We start from the raw sequence: 17417 nt of genomic DNA, 5'->3' as shown, positions 1-17417 counted from the left end.
TCCTCACCTGGAGCTAGGCTCCTGGAGGGCAAGGTTTGCTGTCTAGTCACCATTGTATCTCAAGATTCAACCCGGAGCCCAGCATGTGATAGAGTCTTTGCTAAATGAATTATTGAATGAATTGCCATGTTAGATGGCAATGAAGAGGCTGAAGCTCAGAGAGGTGAGATGTCCTGTCCAAAATCACACACCTAAGACATGGCTAAGCTAAGATTTGAGCTGGTTTCTCTCTTCTTCCTTGGGCTTCACTGATCTCTTGTCACAATCCTCCCTGCCCACTGTTCTCCCCTCAGGCCTACGTGCCCACATTACACACCCCTGAGCTCTGACCACACCAAACCCATTTCTACTTCTGGAAGGTGATGTACTCTCCCTCGTCTCTGGGCCTTTTGCCTGAGCAGCACACTCTGCCTGGTACAGTTTCCGCAAGCTCCCTCTTCCCCCAGTTAATTCCTACTCATCCTTGAGTCTCACAGCAGCTGTCAGCACCTCCAGAAACTTTTCCTGGCCTCCAGGCTGGGTCCTAGGCCCCTTCTCTTGGGCCCCACAGCCCTGTAGACTCTCCCGTTCCGGACCGCTTGCCCTGCATGGTAATTGCCTGCTCCCTCTCCAGACTGGACCTCCTGGGCACCAGGTCTGTGATTCACCTGCTTTCACGCACCCATGCCTGGCTATGGGACTTGAGCAAATCGGTCTGAGTGAGTGAGTACAGTCCAAGGCCCTCGCACGCTCACACACACTGCGGGGTTCCTTATTGCGATAGCAATCTGTTTTGTTTTCACTGTTAATTATATTAGTTCTCCACTGCTGTATACAAAAATTACCCCCAAACTTAATGGCTTGAAATAACAACAGACATTTTTATTGTCTCACACAGTTTCTGTGGATCAGGAATTTAGGAGAGGCTTAGCTGGGTGCCCCTGGCTTGAGGTCTCCCATAAAGTTGTAGTCAAGGTGTTGGTCATGGTGTTGGTCTGTAGGCTTGACAGGGTTGGAGAATCTGCTTCCAACATGGCACACCCACATGGTGTTGGTGGGAGGCCTCAGGTGCTCACTGGCTGTGGGCAGGAGACCTCAGTTCCTTGCCACCTGGACCTCTCCGTAGGGCTGCTGGAGTGTCCTCATGGCTTGGCAACTGGCTTCCCCCAGAATGAATGGCCCGGAGAGGCAAGGAGGAGGCCAGATGCCTTTTACGACCTGCACCATCACCACCCCATCTCTTCTGCCTTGTCTCAGTCATTAGAAGTAAGTCCCTGCATCTAGCCCACACTCAAAAGGAAAGAGATTAGGCCTCACCTGATGAAGGGAGGAATGTCAAAGGGATTGTGGGCATATTTTAAACCCCTCACACTGCTCTAGGACACCAGAAAGAATGAGAGGCCTTTTCCTTCCCACCCTTCCCAATAGGCAGCCAGACCTCAGCATTCTGAGGCCGAATGGCTTGCCTTAGAGGATGTTTAACAGCATCTACACTTCATAGCACAAAACGCAGATCACCTGAAACCAAAATCACTCCTCCCGCTCAGCACAGTCCCATCCCTTGTTGGGGATGGAGGAGCAGAAGTAGCTAACCCTGAGAGAGGAGCTCCCAAGCAATGAACGGGGATGGGGTGTGGGTGTGGATGCTTCCTTCCCAAATTCCAACTCCAAAGGGTGGCCGAGGCCTGCCATCACTCGCACACCAGGCCTCCAGTGGGGGAAGCTGCTGATCCCTGTTGAAGCCTTGGAGGTCGTGGGGAAGGGGGTCTGGAGCCCAGCCTGCCATCCATGGAGAGGTCCCTGAAGGACCCTGGAGGAAGCCCAGGATCGACCGGTCAGCAAGCATGGCATCTTATCACCACACATGCCCCAGGACTTCAGAGACAGGCCACTAGGGACTAAAGCCCCTTCCCCATTTCCAGGAAGCCAGGATGTGTAAGAGTCATTAGAACAGACCCCCACCCATTCTAATATCCCCATAAGAAAAGAGCGGGGTGCCCTATACAGGCTGCCCTGGGTTTGAATTTCTCTCCACTCTAGAAAGCGGGGCTCAGAGGAAAGATGCCCTGTGCTTCAGAAGAAATACAATATGAGAACAGCTCTATCAGCTCCGTGGTCTTTGTTCCTAAGCTGTCTTGAGATTCAGGCAGCATGCTAATTTTAAAAAGAAAAGAAAAGGCAAGGGTGGGAAGAAATGAACTAATATTTACTTAAGTCCTATTATTGATATATGTCCAATTGATATTCGTGATCATATTTAATCTTCATGGCAAGGGTTCTTATTCCCATTTTACAAATGGAAAAAGGACTGGAGATTGATTGAAGGCTTTCCATAGGACAGGTGTTTACATGCAACTGTGGAATATTCTTAACAATTCTGCAATGAGGTTAACAGTGAGGTTGCTAATAATCTACATATCACAAATGAGGAAACTGAGGCCCAGAGAAGTTAAACAAGCTTCCCAGAACCAGACAGTTGGTGAGTGATATCGCCTGCAGCCCAGAATGGAATTGGAGACACAGGCCTGACTGGTCTCTGCTGAAAAAGACTCCAGAGAGTCTTTTGTAAAAATCATGTCATCACCTTTCTGTGAAAGTATCAACATTTCTCCCCCACTGAACATCTACCACCTTCCTATCCTTGCACCCCCATAGCTTCCTGATAGGTGTGGAAGGAAGATGGGGAAATGGAGGGGAGCACCCCAGCCTCACAGACAGTGGTAGCTGCCGCAGCAGGGAGAGCAGAGATCCACTGTCAACTCTGCAAAGCGAGTCTGTGGTAATTTGACAGGATTAAGGGGATTAATACATTAATGCATTATTAGCGCTTTTAGAGGAGATTTTTCAAAGAGTTGAATGCTGTGATCCCTACGTCCTTGTTATATAAACCGGCAGTAATTGCATTAATCAGTGCATTGTTCCTGATGGGAGCGGACAGGGAACCAGCCTGATTGTCTCAGGGGCTGGGATTCAGAGTCTGGCCACAGCTCCAGGCCAAGCCAGGAAGATGGGGAAACTGAGTCTGGGCATGACCTTCCAACCTCCTGCTCGTGGGGAGGTGCAGTCCAGCCTCTCTGACCTCCATGGAGAGGGGCAGAACATACCCTGGGTGTGGGGCTCAAACAGCCACATTTCAGCCCAACTGTACTGCCCACTGACTGGCAACCTCACCCCTTGAGCCTCAGTTTCTGTATCTGCAAATCTGGGTGATAATTATATCTGCCTGGTGGTGGTGTTGAGAGAATGCAGTGAACCCCTGCTGATGAGCATGCTTTTTCACCTGGACAGGTGTATGCTCACGGGAGGGAAGGTTAAATTTTTTTTGGATGGACTGAGTTGCTAACTTTGCCTTTGGTTTTTTAGCTGTTGGATGAGGATAATGATGCCCCAGGAGGGAGAGTGGGTGGAAAGTCCAGCAGGGACGGGGAGGTGTCCCTGGGAACAGGACGACTGGGCGAGTTGAGGAGTGGTAGGCGGTGGGCTGTGAAGGCAGCTAGCACGCTCCGGCATCAAGGTCCAGAAACCCCGGCTTCCCTCCCACTGGTCCTGTGGGAAGCCTCCCAGCAATTGTGGATCCTGGTTCCTTGGAGTTTAATTATCTTTGCTAATTAAGCGCCTGGGTTGGCCCCTCTGCGGGAGGTGTAGGTCTGCAGCTTCGTGGATGAGAATAATAATAGAATCCTAGAATCACAGCTTCAGAAGGGCTCTGAAGGGTCTTTTCCAAGAAACAAACAAAATATCTTTTATATTCCTCATTACCAACCTAGGCTATGTGGCAGAAAGATGGTGCCAGTGGCTTCCAAGTTGTGCATCTGGAAGGGAATGAGTTGGCTGGATTGAGGCTTTGGGACAATCACTCTGATTGAGGTGCCAAGGATGAAGTACAAGGAGCAAGAATGGCAGAGAGACAAGGATGGAGGCAGATGAAGCAATTAAGTGAGAGGTTATGAAGCCTGAACTGAGACAGACTGAGATCACACCTGTGAAGCAAAGGGAAAGGACTTTTATGTTAATGAAGAGATTTGAGTTACTTGGACTTAGTGACCCATCCAGGAAATGGGAGGAACAGACATAAGATGTTGTGGGCAGATATTTTTGGTTCACCCCCTTCTGGGCACATAGTAGGAGTGCATTTTCTGGCCTCCATGCATTGGGAGGGGGAGGGGCACAGTGGGACTAGCGCAGGCTAATGAGTTGGGAGAGGAAAGGTCGTGTGTCACTTCTGGGCTGGGCAGTTAATTATCAGCCTGAGACTCTTCTGAGCTCTCTCTTCCCTCTGAACCAGCAACTGTGATGGCAGCTCTCCCATAGGCCTAGGACCCTGAGTGATTACAATTAGCAGAGGCCTCTGATAATAAGCTGTGGGACATGAAGCATGAATGAGAAATAAACTATATTGTTTTAAGACTCTGGAAATTTGGAATTATTTATTACTACAGCACAGCCTAGTGTATTCTGACTAATATGGAAAAAGTGAGCCTCATGGTCAAGAACCTGTGAACACCATAAGTACAGTAACTTCCGTAAAAAATGATAATAATAATCCCATCTCGACAAGGGCTCCGTGCTTTAAACCAGACTCACTGCCTCCAAACTTGAAAATCATGAAGAATTTGGACAGTTCTCCTAACTTTTTCTTTTTTTGAGCCAGATGCTGGGAGAGAGGAACCCTGTGTGTTTTGCATACATTAGTCACGGCACACACTGTCCTGGATGTTGTCCGTTGGAACTGGCTTCACATTTTAGCACATGCATCTGGACCAGGCAGATAGAAACCTAGCTGTAATGAGTTTGCCCCTTGTCCATGACATTTGTGCTCTGTAGGAGGGGAGATGAGAAGAAAAATTGTAAAATCCCAAAGTCTGTTTGCTTTCAGCACAGTAGCTATGATGAGGTCTGGAAGCTCTGACTTGGATTTAAACTTGGCTTCCCAACAAAGCCTGGGAGAAAAGTTAGGGATGAACTGGGACCCTTTCAGAATCACTCTTTTTTTTCCCCGTATTTGCATTTTTCTCTTTCCATTGATAAATTGGATCTTTGGTCTGAGATGAAGGTGGAACTGTCAAGGTGAATGTCAACGTCTTTGTCAGAAAAGAAACAAATGGTTTCTGAGTCCCACTGTGGGCAGACTTTGGGTTACCTGCTTTATACATTATCCTATTCAATCCTTACCTTAACCCTTTCAAGGTAAGTATATTAATTCCATTTAGGGGGAAAGGCACTCAGAGATAGTAACTAATAGAAAACATCAATGCCAGGATGTAAACCTAGACTTGCTGACACCAGATCCAAGCTTTTGCCCTATACCATCCTGCCTTGGAACCCGTGATTAAATTTAATGTCCTGATAAAATAAGCAGCGCCCACTCATTACTGCTTTGTTAGGAGAACAGTGTGGTATTATGGAAAAAAAAAACATATGCTGCAGAATCAATCAGACCTGAGTTCAAACCCTGGGACTACTATTTAGTAGTCATGTGACCTTAGATAAGTTATAATACCCCTCCAAGTTTCTCTTTCCTCAAATGAAGGAGAGGAGACGCTGAGAGGTATTTGGTGAAGAGACTGACAATAACTGAGCAAACAGATAAATGGTCAAGATAATTTTAGATAGTGGCAGGTACTATTAAGGAAGTAACCATGATGTTCTGGTAGAGACTGAGTGATGGTGGTGGAGAGTTCACATCAATTGCCTATGACTGGGGGTTCAGGGAGGATCTCACTGAAGAGAGGGGTTTTCAAATAAGATTTTCTCAACAAGAAGAAGGTAGACATAGAAGATCTGGAGATGGAGCAATCCAAGAAGACTGTATAGCAGGTGTGAAGGCTTTGAGGTGGGAATATGCCTGGTGTGTCTGTTGACCAGAAAAAGAGACAATGGTGGGGTAATAATGATAAAGGGAAGAGTGGGGGGAGATAGGTGCAAAGGGCAGATAAGAGAGAGCACGGGGAGCTGTGTGAGCCACAGTAAGGAGATGACACTTTGGTCCCACCTCTGCCTTTCACTTGTTTTCTGAACTTTGGGAAGTCAGAAAATTCTGGAGCAGGGCCTCTGCATCAGTGAAATGGGAATGAAAATGACAATACCCTCACAAGCAGAGCCGGTGAGTACGTATAAATAACAAATGGCCAATACTGTATTTTTAAGGTAATGCTCACTGCTATAACAAAGAAACCCATTATCACCCACGTGACAGTGCAGTGCAGTTGTTCCTGGCTGAGAGGTGGCTCACCGTGTGATTCAATGACCCAGTCCCCTTCCCTCTTGTGGCTCCGCCATCCCCTGGGCCTCAGCAACCTCTGCATCTGACTCATGAAAGAGGAAAGTAAGTATGTTGAACACCTTCTCTGTAAGTGGCAATCGTCACTTCCACTCACAATCCAATGGAAGGAACTAGTCATATGTTCCCTCCTTCATGCAAGGCTCACTGAGAAATGTACTTCATGAATGGACAGCCAATTCCCAGGAAAACCCTACACTAAGGAAGGAGAACACAAATTTTGATGAACAGCTGGCCTATCTCTGCCGTAAATATGGAAGGAAGAATGCTCTCTCTGGTCTTTTAGAGTTGCAATAGAGACGTGAAGTTTCCCTACATGAGGACACGGCAGACCACTACCAACCCTGAGTGATGTGAGGCCCTGTATGGGAACTTCTCCTGCCACCTGCTTCTCTGAGTTTCAGGAAGATCTAGTCTGACTCTGCCTGAGTGACCTTAAGTCAGTCACCGATCACTTGCCTTTCTTTGAGCCTCAGCCTCCTCATCTTGAAAACTGAAATTGTAACAGTTGAATTTCAAGGGCTCCTTCTACCCATAAAGTGCTTGATTCCATGATACAGAGGATTTTCTTTTGCCTGACTGGCTTGGGACATGAGACTGGCTTTGTCTGTTCTGCCTGCAAAAGGATGAGAAAAGGGGAAGGAGTACCCTGTGCAGTGAACAACGCCGGGCTGCGTGTTTGCACCTCTGATGGCCTTGACTCTGTCTCCATCAGATGGGCCCCCACCTACCCAGAAACGCGTCCACCAGTTACTTAGTTCTAATCAGAATTGTTAGGAATTTGCAAAACCTGATACTCTTCCATTGAATAGACTTTGGAAAGGTCTATTTTCAGAGAATGCCTGGAAAAAGGCAAAGAGGAAGAGAGGAGGAAAAAAGGAACAGTCAAAAGGACTAAGGTAAGAAGAGAAAGAGAGAAAGACAGACAGGCATCCAGACAAGGAGTGCAAGATAAAGAAATGAAGAGCAAGTCAGACCGAAAATCCAGAGTGGAAAGGAAAAGGGAAGAGACAAGACAGGAGAAGATGAATGGGCAGGCCCAGACTCGGGGAAGGGGTGGAAAGAGTAAAGAGAGACAGACAGACAGCCCATCCAGGGTCCAAACAGAACCTTCTCATGCCCAGCAGTAAGATAGAGACGCAGAGGCACCTGCCGAGACAATAGCATAGGGAGAGACAGATGGCAACAAGTTCCAGGGAGACATGATTCCAATCAAGCCCATTGAAATGGATGTTGGTGAGTCCAGGAAGCAGCAAAGCGTGGGATTGGAAGGAGGTGGGAGGGAGGGGAGAGGAGGGCCACGGTGGAACAGGTTGGATGAGCTTCTGCCAGGGCATGGCTAGGGCTGCTGCTGATGAGAGCACAGCACAGCAGCCTCGGCAGGATGGAGCCCTCTGCCCTCCCTCCTGCTGCAGTTGGGCTCACCTGACAGTGGAATGAGTAATGAGTTCATTAAAACTTCCAAGACTCATTCCTGAAAAGAAGATGAATGTGGCAGAGGAAGGCAAGGCACCGAGTGCATGTCTATGTGGGTGCTTGTGCCCATGGCAACCCTGGCATCCTGCTTTTAAAGTGACCACATCACTGCCCCACTTAGGGGCCTCCTTTAGCCCCCATCATCTTCAGGGTCAAGTCTAAACCCTTGGCCTGGCATCCAAGGCCTTTCACGAGCTGGTCCTGGCTGATCTCTTTGACCCCAGTCCATACTACTCCCTCTTCCTACTGGGCAGCCAGCCCTTCCAGCTTGCTTGTAGCCTCAACACAAAAACGGCTACCATGAGGCCATGTCGTATGCTAAGGAGGTCCACTCTACTTGGAATGTCCTTCCCGCCTCACAGGTGTCCATGTGGTGACCTCCTAGTCACCCTTCTGAACCTTGCTCCTGGGTCACCTCCTCTGTGAGGCTTCCCTTGAACACCAGAGCTGGTCACACCTCCTCTCTGAGCTTGTGTGCCCAGAAGTCCCCATTTAGAAGCCATCATTGTGAATATCCACTTCCACATCTGATTACCCCTCTGGAAGGCCAACTCCTCTGAATCTCTGTATCTCATTAATCCCTGCACCTCACATGGCCCAGAGAGGTTAGGAGCAGGGATGTGGGAATCAGGAAGTCTTCCAAGTCCCAGTTTTCTGAGACTGTGAAGTGGGGATGAAAATACCTACTTACAGGATGGTCTAAGGGGAAAATGAGACAATGTTTGCTTGCCTGAGTTAAAAACCAATGCTCTCTTGAAATTTGGAACCAGATTTCAGAGGGTGATGTGTGCTCTGACCTTTCTGAATTACGAGCGTGGGGTCTAAAGTCAAGTGGCCCCAGCACGGCTCCTGGTGCTTCTCCTCATGAACCACACAACATTGTCCAAGTGGCTTCCTCTCTCCTGGCTTCAGTCTCCTCACATGGAAGATGAGGGTAACAGTCATAACCCTCTACCGTAGGGCCATCAATTAAAGGAAACAGTACTGGTTTTATAACTAAAGTGCCTACCAGGGCCTGGGATATAAAATAAGAAATCAGTAAATATGAGCTCAAATTTTGGAAAACACTTTGGTGTTTGGATATGATGGAGCCAGAAGGCTGAACTGGCATCCAGGGCCAAGGGAGCACAGAACTGTTGTACATAAATAAAGGAGAGGCTGCTTTTCCTCTTCCTTTCTTTTTCTTTCTTTCTTTCTTTCTTTCTTTCTTTCTTTCTTTCTTTCTTTCTTTATTTGTATGTGTTTATTTTGGAGTTTGACATGGCATTTTTGTGATGGTTGTTTTTTATTTTTTTATTTTTTGGTAATAACAGGCTTTTGATCCATTAGCTGGCTGATTAGTTAGTTCATTGATTGGCTGACTGGCAGGCTGACTGGTTAGTTTCTGGATTTAGTGGGTGATTGGTTTAGCAGGGAAGGGAGGAAAGAGAGAAGAAGGGAGGAAGGAATTCAAAGAGCTGGTGACAAGCCCAGACACTTCATAAGGTGGAAAGGCCAGTGGGAATTGCCTAAAAGGGCAGCCAAAAAGATTTTTAGGAATAGGGATGGCTAACATCGCTTGCTGCTTGCATTCCCATACATAAGCCATTCCCATGGCCACAAGCCTTCTGTACAATCCACCCCACGCCCGGGAGGGAATTTTTATCAACATCATGAATCTGAGTTGCATAACTTGGACCAGGAACAGGTGCAGACAGAAAACCTTCCAGAAAGTGAAATGACTCAGCAGAAACAGACTCAGAGCTAGAGATGCCCTTGAGAATGTGGATCCCCTCCCCACCACACTACACATGCATACAAACAGTCCCAGATGTATGCAGAAACTGTGAGAGGGCTTGGGCTTCCCACAAATCATGAAATGAGTGTTCAGTTTGATTTTATCTTGCACTTAAGCTCAGTTAATCCTTGGATTGAGTAATAAAAGTGCTTTGCACAGTGCTTGGCCCACAATATATGCCGAATAAGGAGAAATGGTCATTGTGAGACTTTAGTCTCAACAATAGGATGAAGTTGAAATTAACCTCATGGACGATCTAGCCTAACCCTTCCTCTGCCTCTTCAGCCCCTGACAAAGAGCCCCCAGCCCTGCTTCTCTACCTTCCAGAACCAGGAGCTCACTACTTGTCCCAAGCCTGTGGTATTGTTGGCCACATCTGGCTGTTGGATGGTCTTCTTTAACTGCACCTAAAGCCCAGATCCATGTGATTTCCACCCACTGGTCATCCACAGATGGAATCTTTCCTCACTTGGGGTTTTGTGTGTGAGAGTGTGTGTTGTTTCAGGTTTTGCTTTTTTAATGTCACAGAAATGTTGTAACAGTATTTTTCCAGCTGTGTAATCTTCCCTTTTCATTTTGCTGGCTTTAGCAATCCCCACTGGCATCTTTCAAGCTTGTCTCTAATTCCAAATACATTAAAGGAAGAAAAATAAAAGGAAGTGAAGTATTTGGAATCAAATAAAGTAATCTATGTCTCTTTTTATTATTATTATTATTATTTAACTTGTGGGGCAGCCAGCATGCTTTTACACCCATTTCTCTCTTCCTATAAACCTCCTCCACCCCTAGGGACAGAAATGCAATGGAATAGGTTGCATCTATTGGGAGGCCTGGGTTCTGATCACTGCACAGCCCCTCACTAGCTGGGCAGCCCTAAGCAAGCCACCCACTCTCTCTGAGCCCAACAATAGCAGTACCTAGAAGAGCCCATGAATAGCACTACCTCAAAGAATCATTGGTGGATTAAAGCACACAGAGCATTTAACTTAGTATCTGGCACACAGTATATGCTCAGTAAATGTCAACATTTAAAGAAAAATCTCTCTCCAGCTGGTTTATGGGCTTTCTAACCTAGGCAAACAGAAGCAAAAAAAAAGAGATTTGGTCCCTGTAACCAAGAAGCCTGGAATCCCGTGAGATGGTTGGATAGAAACATTTACGCATTTGTTGGTTCAATCAGTATGTGCTAAGAACTGGCAGAGTCCAATGCCAGGCACTAATTCACATGAGAAAAGCTAGGGACATCAGCAAAAAATGCTAGGAAGCAATGTGCACTGGAGAGAATGCCATAATTGGCAGGTATAGCTCATCTAGCTGTGTGACCTTGGGCAGTCACTCTGCTTCTCTGAGCCTTGTTTTTCTCATCTGTAGAATGGAAATAGCCAGTTCCCATAAACTCATTGTGAGAGTTAATGGAGGTAACACACATAGAACACTGAGAAAAGGGTCCAAAGAATAGGAGCCTCTGTCCTCCCACCTCCACTCAGTAGAACTAGTAAATGTTACGTGAAACTGCACAAATATAAGGATTACCATTAACGAGGCAGTTTAGTGCAATGGTAATGGGAGAGAAAGCCAGAGTCCGAATGACTGGGTTCTAAGCCTGGCTACCCCACTTTCCCATGGGAGACCTTGGGCAAATTACTTAACTCAAGTGACCAAGCCTCAGTTTCCACATCTGTGAAATGGGCATCATAGTAGTTAGTCCCTTTATTCTGGGATAGCTGTGAGAATTGAATGAGGTTTAGTATATCAAGTGTTCATGATGCCTCACTCATTGCAAGTACACAGTAAATATTAGCTACAAGTTTTATTACTACTCAAAGTAAATGTTATCCCTAGTCTTCGTCAGTTAGAATGGGAAGACTTGATCTCAAATCCCAGGTTTGCCAGCCTCATTTCCTCATCAGAAAAATGGGAATGAAAACTCCTACCTTGCAGCACTGTTGTGAGGGTTAGAGGCAATGTAATAGCACATGACCAGCAGGAGAAGGCATCATATAAAAATCCCCAAATATGTCAGTCTGATTTTAAAAGAGCCATCTTAGTGCTCTGAAACTCACTGTCTTCCTCGGAATATGTGGATGTTAGATGTTCTCCAGGTGACAGTCTGGTGCAAATGGCTCAGAATGACAGCACCACCCCTGGGCGCTCCTCCCGTCAGCTGGATACATACGGTGGAGTCATTTGGCCCCAATTACTTCCAGGGTCCGAGTTCAGGAGCTGCTGTCCCTAGTGCCTGGTAGGAAAGTTATGAGCCTCACATGTGAAAGTCATTACCCTGGGCAGCAGCCCACAGGGCCTGTGTAGTCTGCATTTTAAGTTGGGGGTTGTGGGGAGGGAAGGCTCACTAAGTCAAATTTACACTGGCTCTCCAAGCAGGAAGCAGCCCTGCCCCCTGGTTTATAAATCTCCCTTAGAAACTGGCCCAGCCTACTCCCCATGGGAAGGAGAATTCTGGCAAACAAGGCAGAATCCCCTGGCCTGAAGTCCTAGATTCCAAATTCTTGTCTTGAGAGGGACTTGGGAACCAAGAGAAGTGAGAAGTTAAGGGTTGTGGGTTGAGGCTCATCAAAGGAATCTTTCCCACTTGCCTACTCTTTCCACTGTCTAATCCAACAGGCTCCACCCAGTCCCACCTCCACACTGATCTCCTGCTCTAGAATGTCCTCACCCTCCCTCTTCTCTGCATCCCCATCCTTGGGTACCCTGGATCCATCCAACCTCCCACAATTCTACTTCTTCCATGAAGTCTTCATCAAACACTGGCAATGATCAAGTATATTTCTTTTGAACTTTTGCACTTATATTGTCTCTCTTATGCCTTGCAGCCATGCTGTGATATAGGTAGGATTATCCCCCATTTCAACAATAAGAGAAACCAAGGTATTCCAGCTACCTGTCTTGCCCAAGATCACACAGGGATGGTTTCCAGTCTACACAAATAATCCTTTCTCCATCACATCGTGGCTGCTCCCTCTGTACTACCATTTCTCTCTTCCTTGAACTGTTTGCATTTATAATATAGTCATTACCATCCAGCACTTGATTATGCCCAAGCTGGAATGATTTCCTAACACTTTGGTGAGTGTGAGAGCACATTGAGGGAAAGGATCATGTCCTCTCCAACATGTCCATCCTCCAGGCCACCCGGCTGGGTGCTGGACATTTCAGCTGTAACAGTCTGCTCAGCCCCCTTTCCCCCCTTATTCCAAGGAACTGATAATCTCTCACTTGAGCCATATAGCTGAGATTGGGCTGCCATTCCTAGCATCTGGAAACTTTTGCAGGAGCGTATACACATGAACCAAGACAAGCCAATCAGAGTCCTTCCCAGATTGTTTGACTGGAACCTGCACGTTGCAGGAGAAAGTGGTGCAGAGACTGTGAGAACGCACCCAGATCCATGGTCTCCTCTTTCCCAGGACTCACTGATAAATTACATTTCTCAGCTTCTCTTGCCTCTCGGTGGGGCCACCTGGCTAGTTATCACCAATTGAATGTGAGTGAAAGTGATACGTGTGTCACCATCTGACCCAGTGGGGAAAAACGGGTTTATCTTCACCATTAACTGTTTCTCTGGGTGAATGGGTCTAGAAAAGAGTAGAACCAACAAACGGAGGGAGACTGGGTCCCTGGATGACTGCATGGAGCAGTGACACTCATCACATGAGGGACTGTGGCATGAGCAATAAACTTTGATTGTGCAAAGCCACTGAAATGTTGGGGTTGTTTCCATAGCAGTGAAGTACCCAGATCAATAATATATGCAAAAAGAAGATTGTTTCTGTCTCTCTGAGACATATATATAGGGGAACACCAGGCAAATATTTGAGGACCAGACAATGGAAGGACTTGTTTGCCAGTGCTTGTCAGTGTTCAGACAGCCAGTAATGAAGTTCAAGGAGGAGTGATTTTTTAGAAGCATGTTCTTTAAGAAAGAAAACCAACACTCGGGATGGCTTAAAGTAATAACTACAATATATTGTGCACTACTAGTTACCAAATACCATATGCCAGCACTTCATTAACACCATCTCAGCTCCTCCTACCCAAAGCCACATTCCACATATTAAAATTGAGGAGCTAGTTCTTATGTCATGCAACAGTTAAGTGACAGAACCAGGAGTCAGACCCACTCATGCCTGTCTTCAAAGCTTGAGTTCTTCCTGTCACACCACATGACCTATTAAAATTAATTTGGCCCAAAGTATTTTATATAGTTTGGTTTTTTTTGTTTTTCAACAATGACTATATGTTACTTTTACAATAGTAAAAAACACACTTATATATACATAAAAATTAAAAAGTTAACATGAGCACGGAGGAGCAAGCAGACAGAATCCAAGCACACAGCCACCATGCGGCTTGTTAGCTGTGTAATCTTTTGAAGAAAACCTCTCCTGAACAAGTAAATCATGGTCCAGCCAAAGAAAAATGACGGTAGCTTTTATTGCGATTCCCAATCATTCCAGAAAAATGAAGCTTTCAAATAAGTCTTGTAATTGCTGATTTGTCAACAGGGTCTATGTAAACTCTGATTCTTTCCTTCATTAATCAGGTTGGGTTTGGATAACCAAGTTGAGTTTTTTGTTGCATTATCTGCAAGGAGCCCTCTCTCCTGCTACCCACAGCCTCTTCTCCCAGCCCCCTCTGTTTCTTCTCTGCATCTCTTTATGTCTTCCTGGTTTTCAATTTCTTAATGATGTTTTAACGAGATGCCAGTTACACATGCAAATTGGAAAGAGGCGACATTGAGAGATTGCTACCTGGTGGTAAATTTATTAAAATCAAGGCGGTTTTAATAACTTCCTTGCATATGCATCCGCCTCCATGTCTGCAATATTAGTTGTTTTTTTTTTTTTTAAATCATCTTATTAGAGTGTGTTAGAGAAGTTTAAGGTGAAGTTATAACAAAGAATCTAGTTGTTTCATGAGTGTTAGTCTTGTCCCCCAAAATAGATTGTACAGGAGTAAGCTCTTCTCTTCTACCCTTGTGGACTTTGTCCAGCTTGATCTTCCTGTTTCTCCCAATACTTGCAACCACTCCCTCCAATCTTTTTCATCATCATCATCATCACAACAGCTACCATTTGTTACACATGTAATTCAAGATCACATAGCTAGAAAACGAGAGAAACAGATTTCAAATTCAAATCATTCAGAATAAGGCCTCCGATCTACTCTTTCCTTTCTTAAAACTTTCTTTTCCTTTGCCTTTGTGGATCCCATGCCATCTTGTTTTCCTTTTGTCTTCTCTCTCCATTTTCTCAGTCTCCTTCATTCACAGCTTTTCCTCCTCGCATTCCGTTCCCTCCTGCCTGCCTTCTTCTCTTCTTTTTCAACACTGTCACTCCACTCCCTGACTACCCTCGTTTATTACCCTGATGACTCCAACCACTATTGTTTGCCAAAGGCTTCTACAGCAATCTCTCTCTCTTGAGCTTTCAACGCATGCTGCCACACACATAAGACATCTCTACTGGAGGACACACAGGATCCTCACAAGTCCAAAGCCCAGCTCACCAACTTTTCCCCAAGTCTCCCTCTCACCTGTGTTTGGAAACTAAATAAATGGCACAAATTAGATACCCAAGCTTTTTACCATCCTCAGGTTTCCTCCCATGAAAAGGAAACCCAATAGTATTATCTTCTGCCCCCTCTTCACCCCTAGAGCACAAGGAGTATGTGTAACCCAGACACTTCTCTCTCCTTTCTCTTGAAAGCAAGCTGCCTCTGAGCGTAAGGTGCCCTGTCCATTGCTGCAAAATGGAGAGAGTGTACTGATTCCAGCTGCAGTATTAGGAAGCCACATTCTCCAGCATCGGCTTTATAGGTAGTGGTGTCTTTGTTTCTATAGTCACACCCCTTGCTTTATTTCCCAAATGGTTCAAAATCCAGGCAGGAAGAGAGGTGCTCCTCAAACCGCCAACAGCTGGAAGTCACCCCAGATAACCCCTCTCCTTCCATCAAATGGATCAGTGAGTCTCATTAGGGTGAGCTCAGGAATGGTTCTGAGTCCTTCCCCGACTCTCCACCTCCACCTTGACAGCCTGCTCCAGGCTCCTCGTCTCTCACCTGGTTTATTGAGACAGTGTCCGTTGGGCTCCCTGCCTCTGCCTCTCTAAGCTCACCCTCCACACTGCCCAGGGTGATCCTTCCCAAGCAAAGCTGTGGCCACAGCTGCCTTTATCTAAGGTCAAGTCCCAGCTCCCAGCAGTGGCTTACAAGACTCTGCATGATCTAGCTTCTGCTGACCTCCCCCGACCTGCATCCCCAACTGGCCTCCAAACTCCCCTCATTCATGCCTCATTAGACTTACCCCAATTCCAATAACATGCCATGCTCTCTCTTAGAGATAAAACTCAAAACTTAGAGAAGTTCAGTAACAGCTAAATTCAAGACCAGAAGGAGATGGTCACTTTGGGAATAGAAGTCCTGCTATCCCTGACAAAGGATCCCTGCTTCCTGGATGAAGTTTCTGGAAATTTGAGAAAAGGAGGCATTTTTAGGGATCAGACATCAAGGATGGAGTTATTTAGTTAAAATACTCGTATGTGATTTCTGTCTTTTACCCCTATGCTCCTGGAGCAATACCCAGTATGTATGAGGCACTCATTAAAACTTTGTTAAATAAAAATTGTTTCATTGGGCAGAATACTGAATTCAGAGTCAAGAAGTATTTGAGTCAAGTCTCAGCTTTGCTGATTGCAGCTCTTCAATCTTGAGACATTTCCTCATCTGTAGAGTGGGGAATATATTACCTACCCGACAAGACCCTGGTGAAGACTGATCGAGACACTGTCCGTGAAAACATTTTATGAACTGATTTTTTACAATGAGAGGCTTAAAGACTGCCTCCATCTCTGGGTTTGTCTAGACCAACTCTCATTGGAATTTCAATCTGAGTTTACACATCAGAACGCATGTTCCTAAAGAACTTCTTTCACTCAGAAAAAAAAAAAAAATGAGGCCCATCATCCTCTATAATTTGAATCATGGGGGAAGCATGAAGAGAATCAATTTTTATATGAAAATTGCCTTCAAAGCTGCTGCAGCTTTGTTCTCAATCAGGAGTTTATAATGATGCAACCCGGCTTCTGTTTGTGTACTTGATTTGGTGCTAGTGTGTGTAGGGGCTGCATATATTAGATTTTTATGGTATTTTTTATGTTTGCAAACAGCATTCTTTAATCTGAAATATCTCTCAGTTTAAATGCCAGCCATTAAATACACAAAATAGCCAATCAATTTTTTTTTCTGTACATACAGTCAATTCTTTGTTTTGTGTGAACACTGAGAGCAGTCGGAGAGAAATCAAAGAAGCCTCAAAGAGAATCACATCTGGAAGTGGGGGTGGCTTTAAAGAGCATCTCCAGTCCAGCCCCTTCATTTTACAGATGAAAACCTGGGGCCCAGAGAGGGAAAGAAGCTTGCCCAAGATCACACAGCCAGTTAGAGAGACAGAAACTGGATGAAAACCCAGGCCACCTGCTTCCCTCTCCCCACCCCCGTGACCATCTGCAATGTGCCCTTATTCCCCAGAGCGATAACTGACAGCATTTTATATGGGTCAGAAACACTACAATGCCTAGTGTCAACTTAGCGGCTCAAATAGGGAGGTGTAGGACCAGAAACCACAGAGCAACATCTTTGTTTTATCTTGAGAGAATTTACAGGCAATTAACATTCCTATATTTAAGTACAGGAGCATAACCCCGTCCAGAAGAGACAGAAAGTCAATCTTTTCTTCATCTGTGGCTTTGGATTATTCTTACGTTCACATCCTTATAATGAAGCTCATAAAGCATAGGCTTTGGAGTCAGACAGATCTGAGTTCAAACCCAGCTCCAGGACCTTAGGCAAATGGCTTCATGTCTCTGAGCCTCAGATTCCTTGTCTTTA

The 17417-nt window shown here is 45.8% G+C and overlaps 1 protein-coding gene across 1 annotated transcript in view; it reads left to right on the top strand.

Moving 5' to 3' along the window:
* Positions 1–139: 139 nt before the first annotated feature.
* Positions 140–17417, top strand: part of LOC119545325 (heterogeneous nuclear ribonucleoprotein A3-like) — a 36924-nt gene continuing 19646 nt past the window's right edge. The window contains exon 1 of the mRNA XM_037850819.1: positions 140–163. Coding sequence (XP_037706747.1) covers positions 140–163 — 24 coding nt within the window. The remainder of the gene's footprint in view (positions 164–17417) is intronic.

Source organism: Choloepus didactylus, chromosome 10, assembly GCF_015220235.1.
Source record: "Choloepus didactylus isolate mChoDid1 chromosome 10, mChoDid1.pri, whole genome shotgun sequence".
Classification (NCBI taxonomy): Eukaryota; Metazoa; Chordata; class Mammalia; order Pilosa; family Megalonychidae; genus Choloepus; species Choloepus didactylus.
Note: the sequence above shows the minus strand (reverse complement) of the source record. Positions and strands in the feature narration are given on the sequence as shown.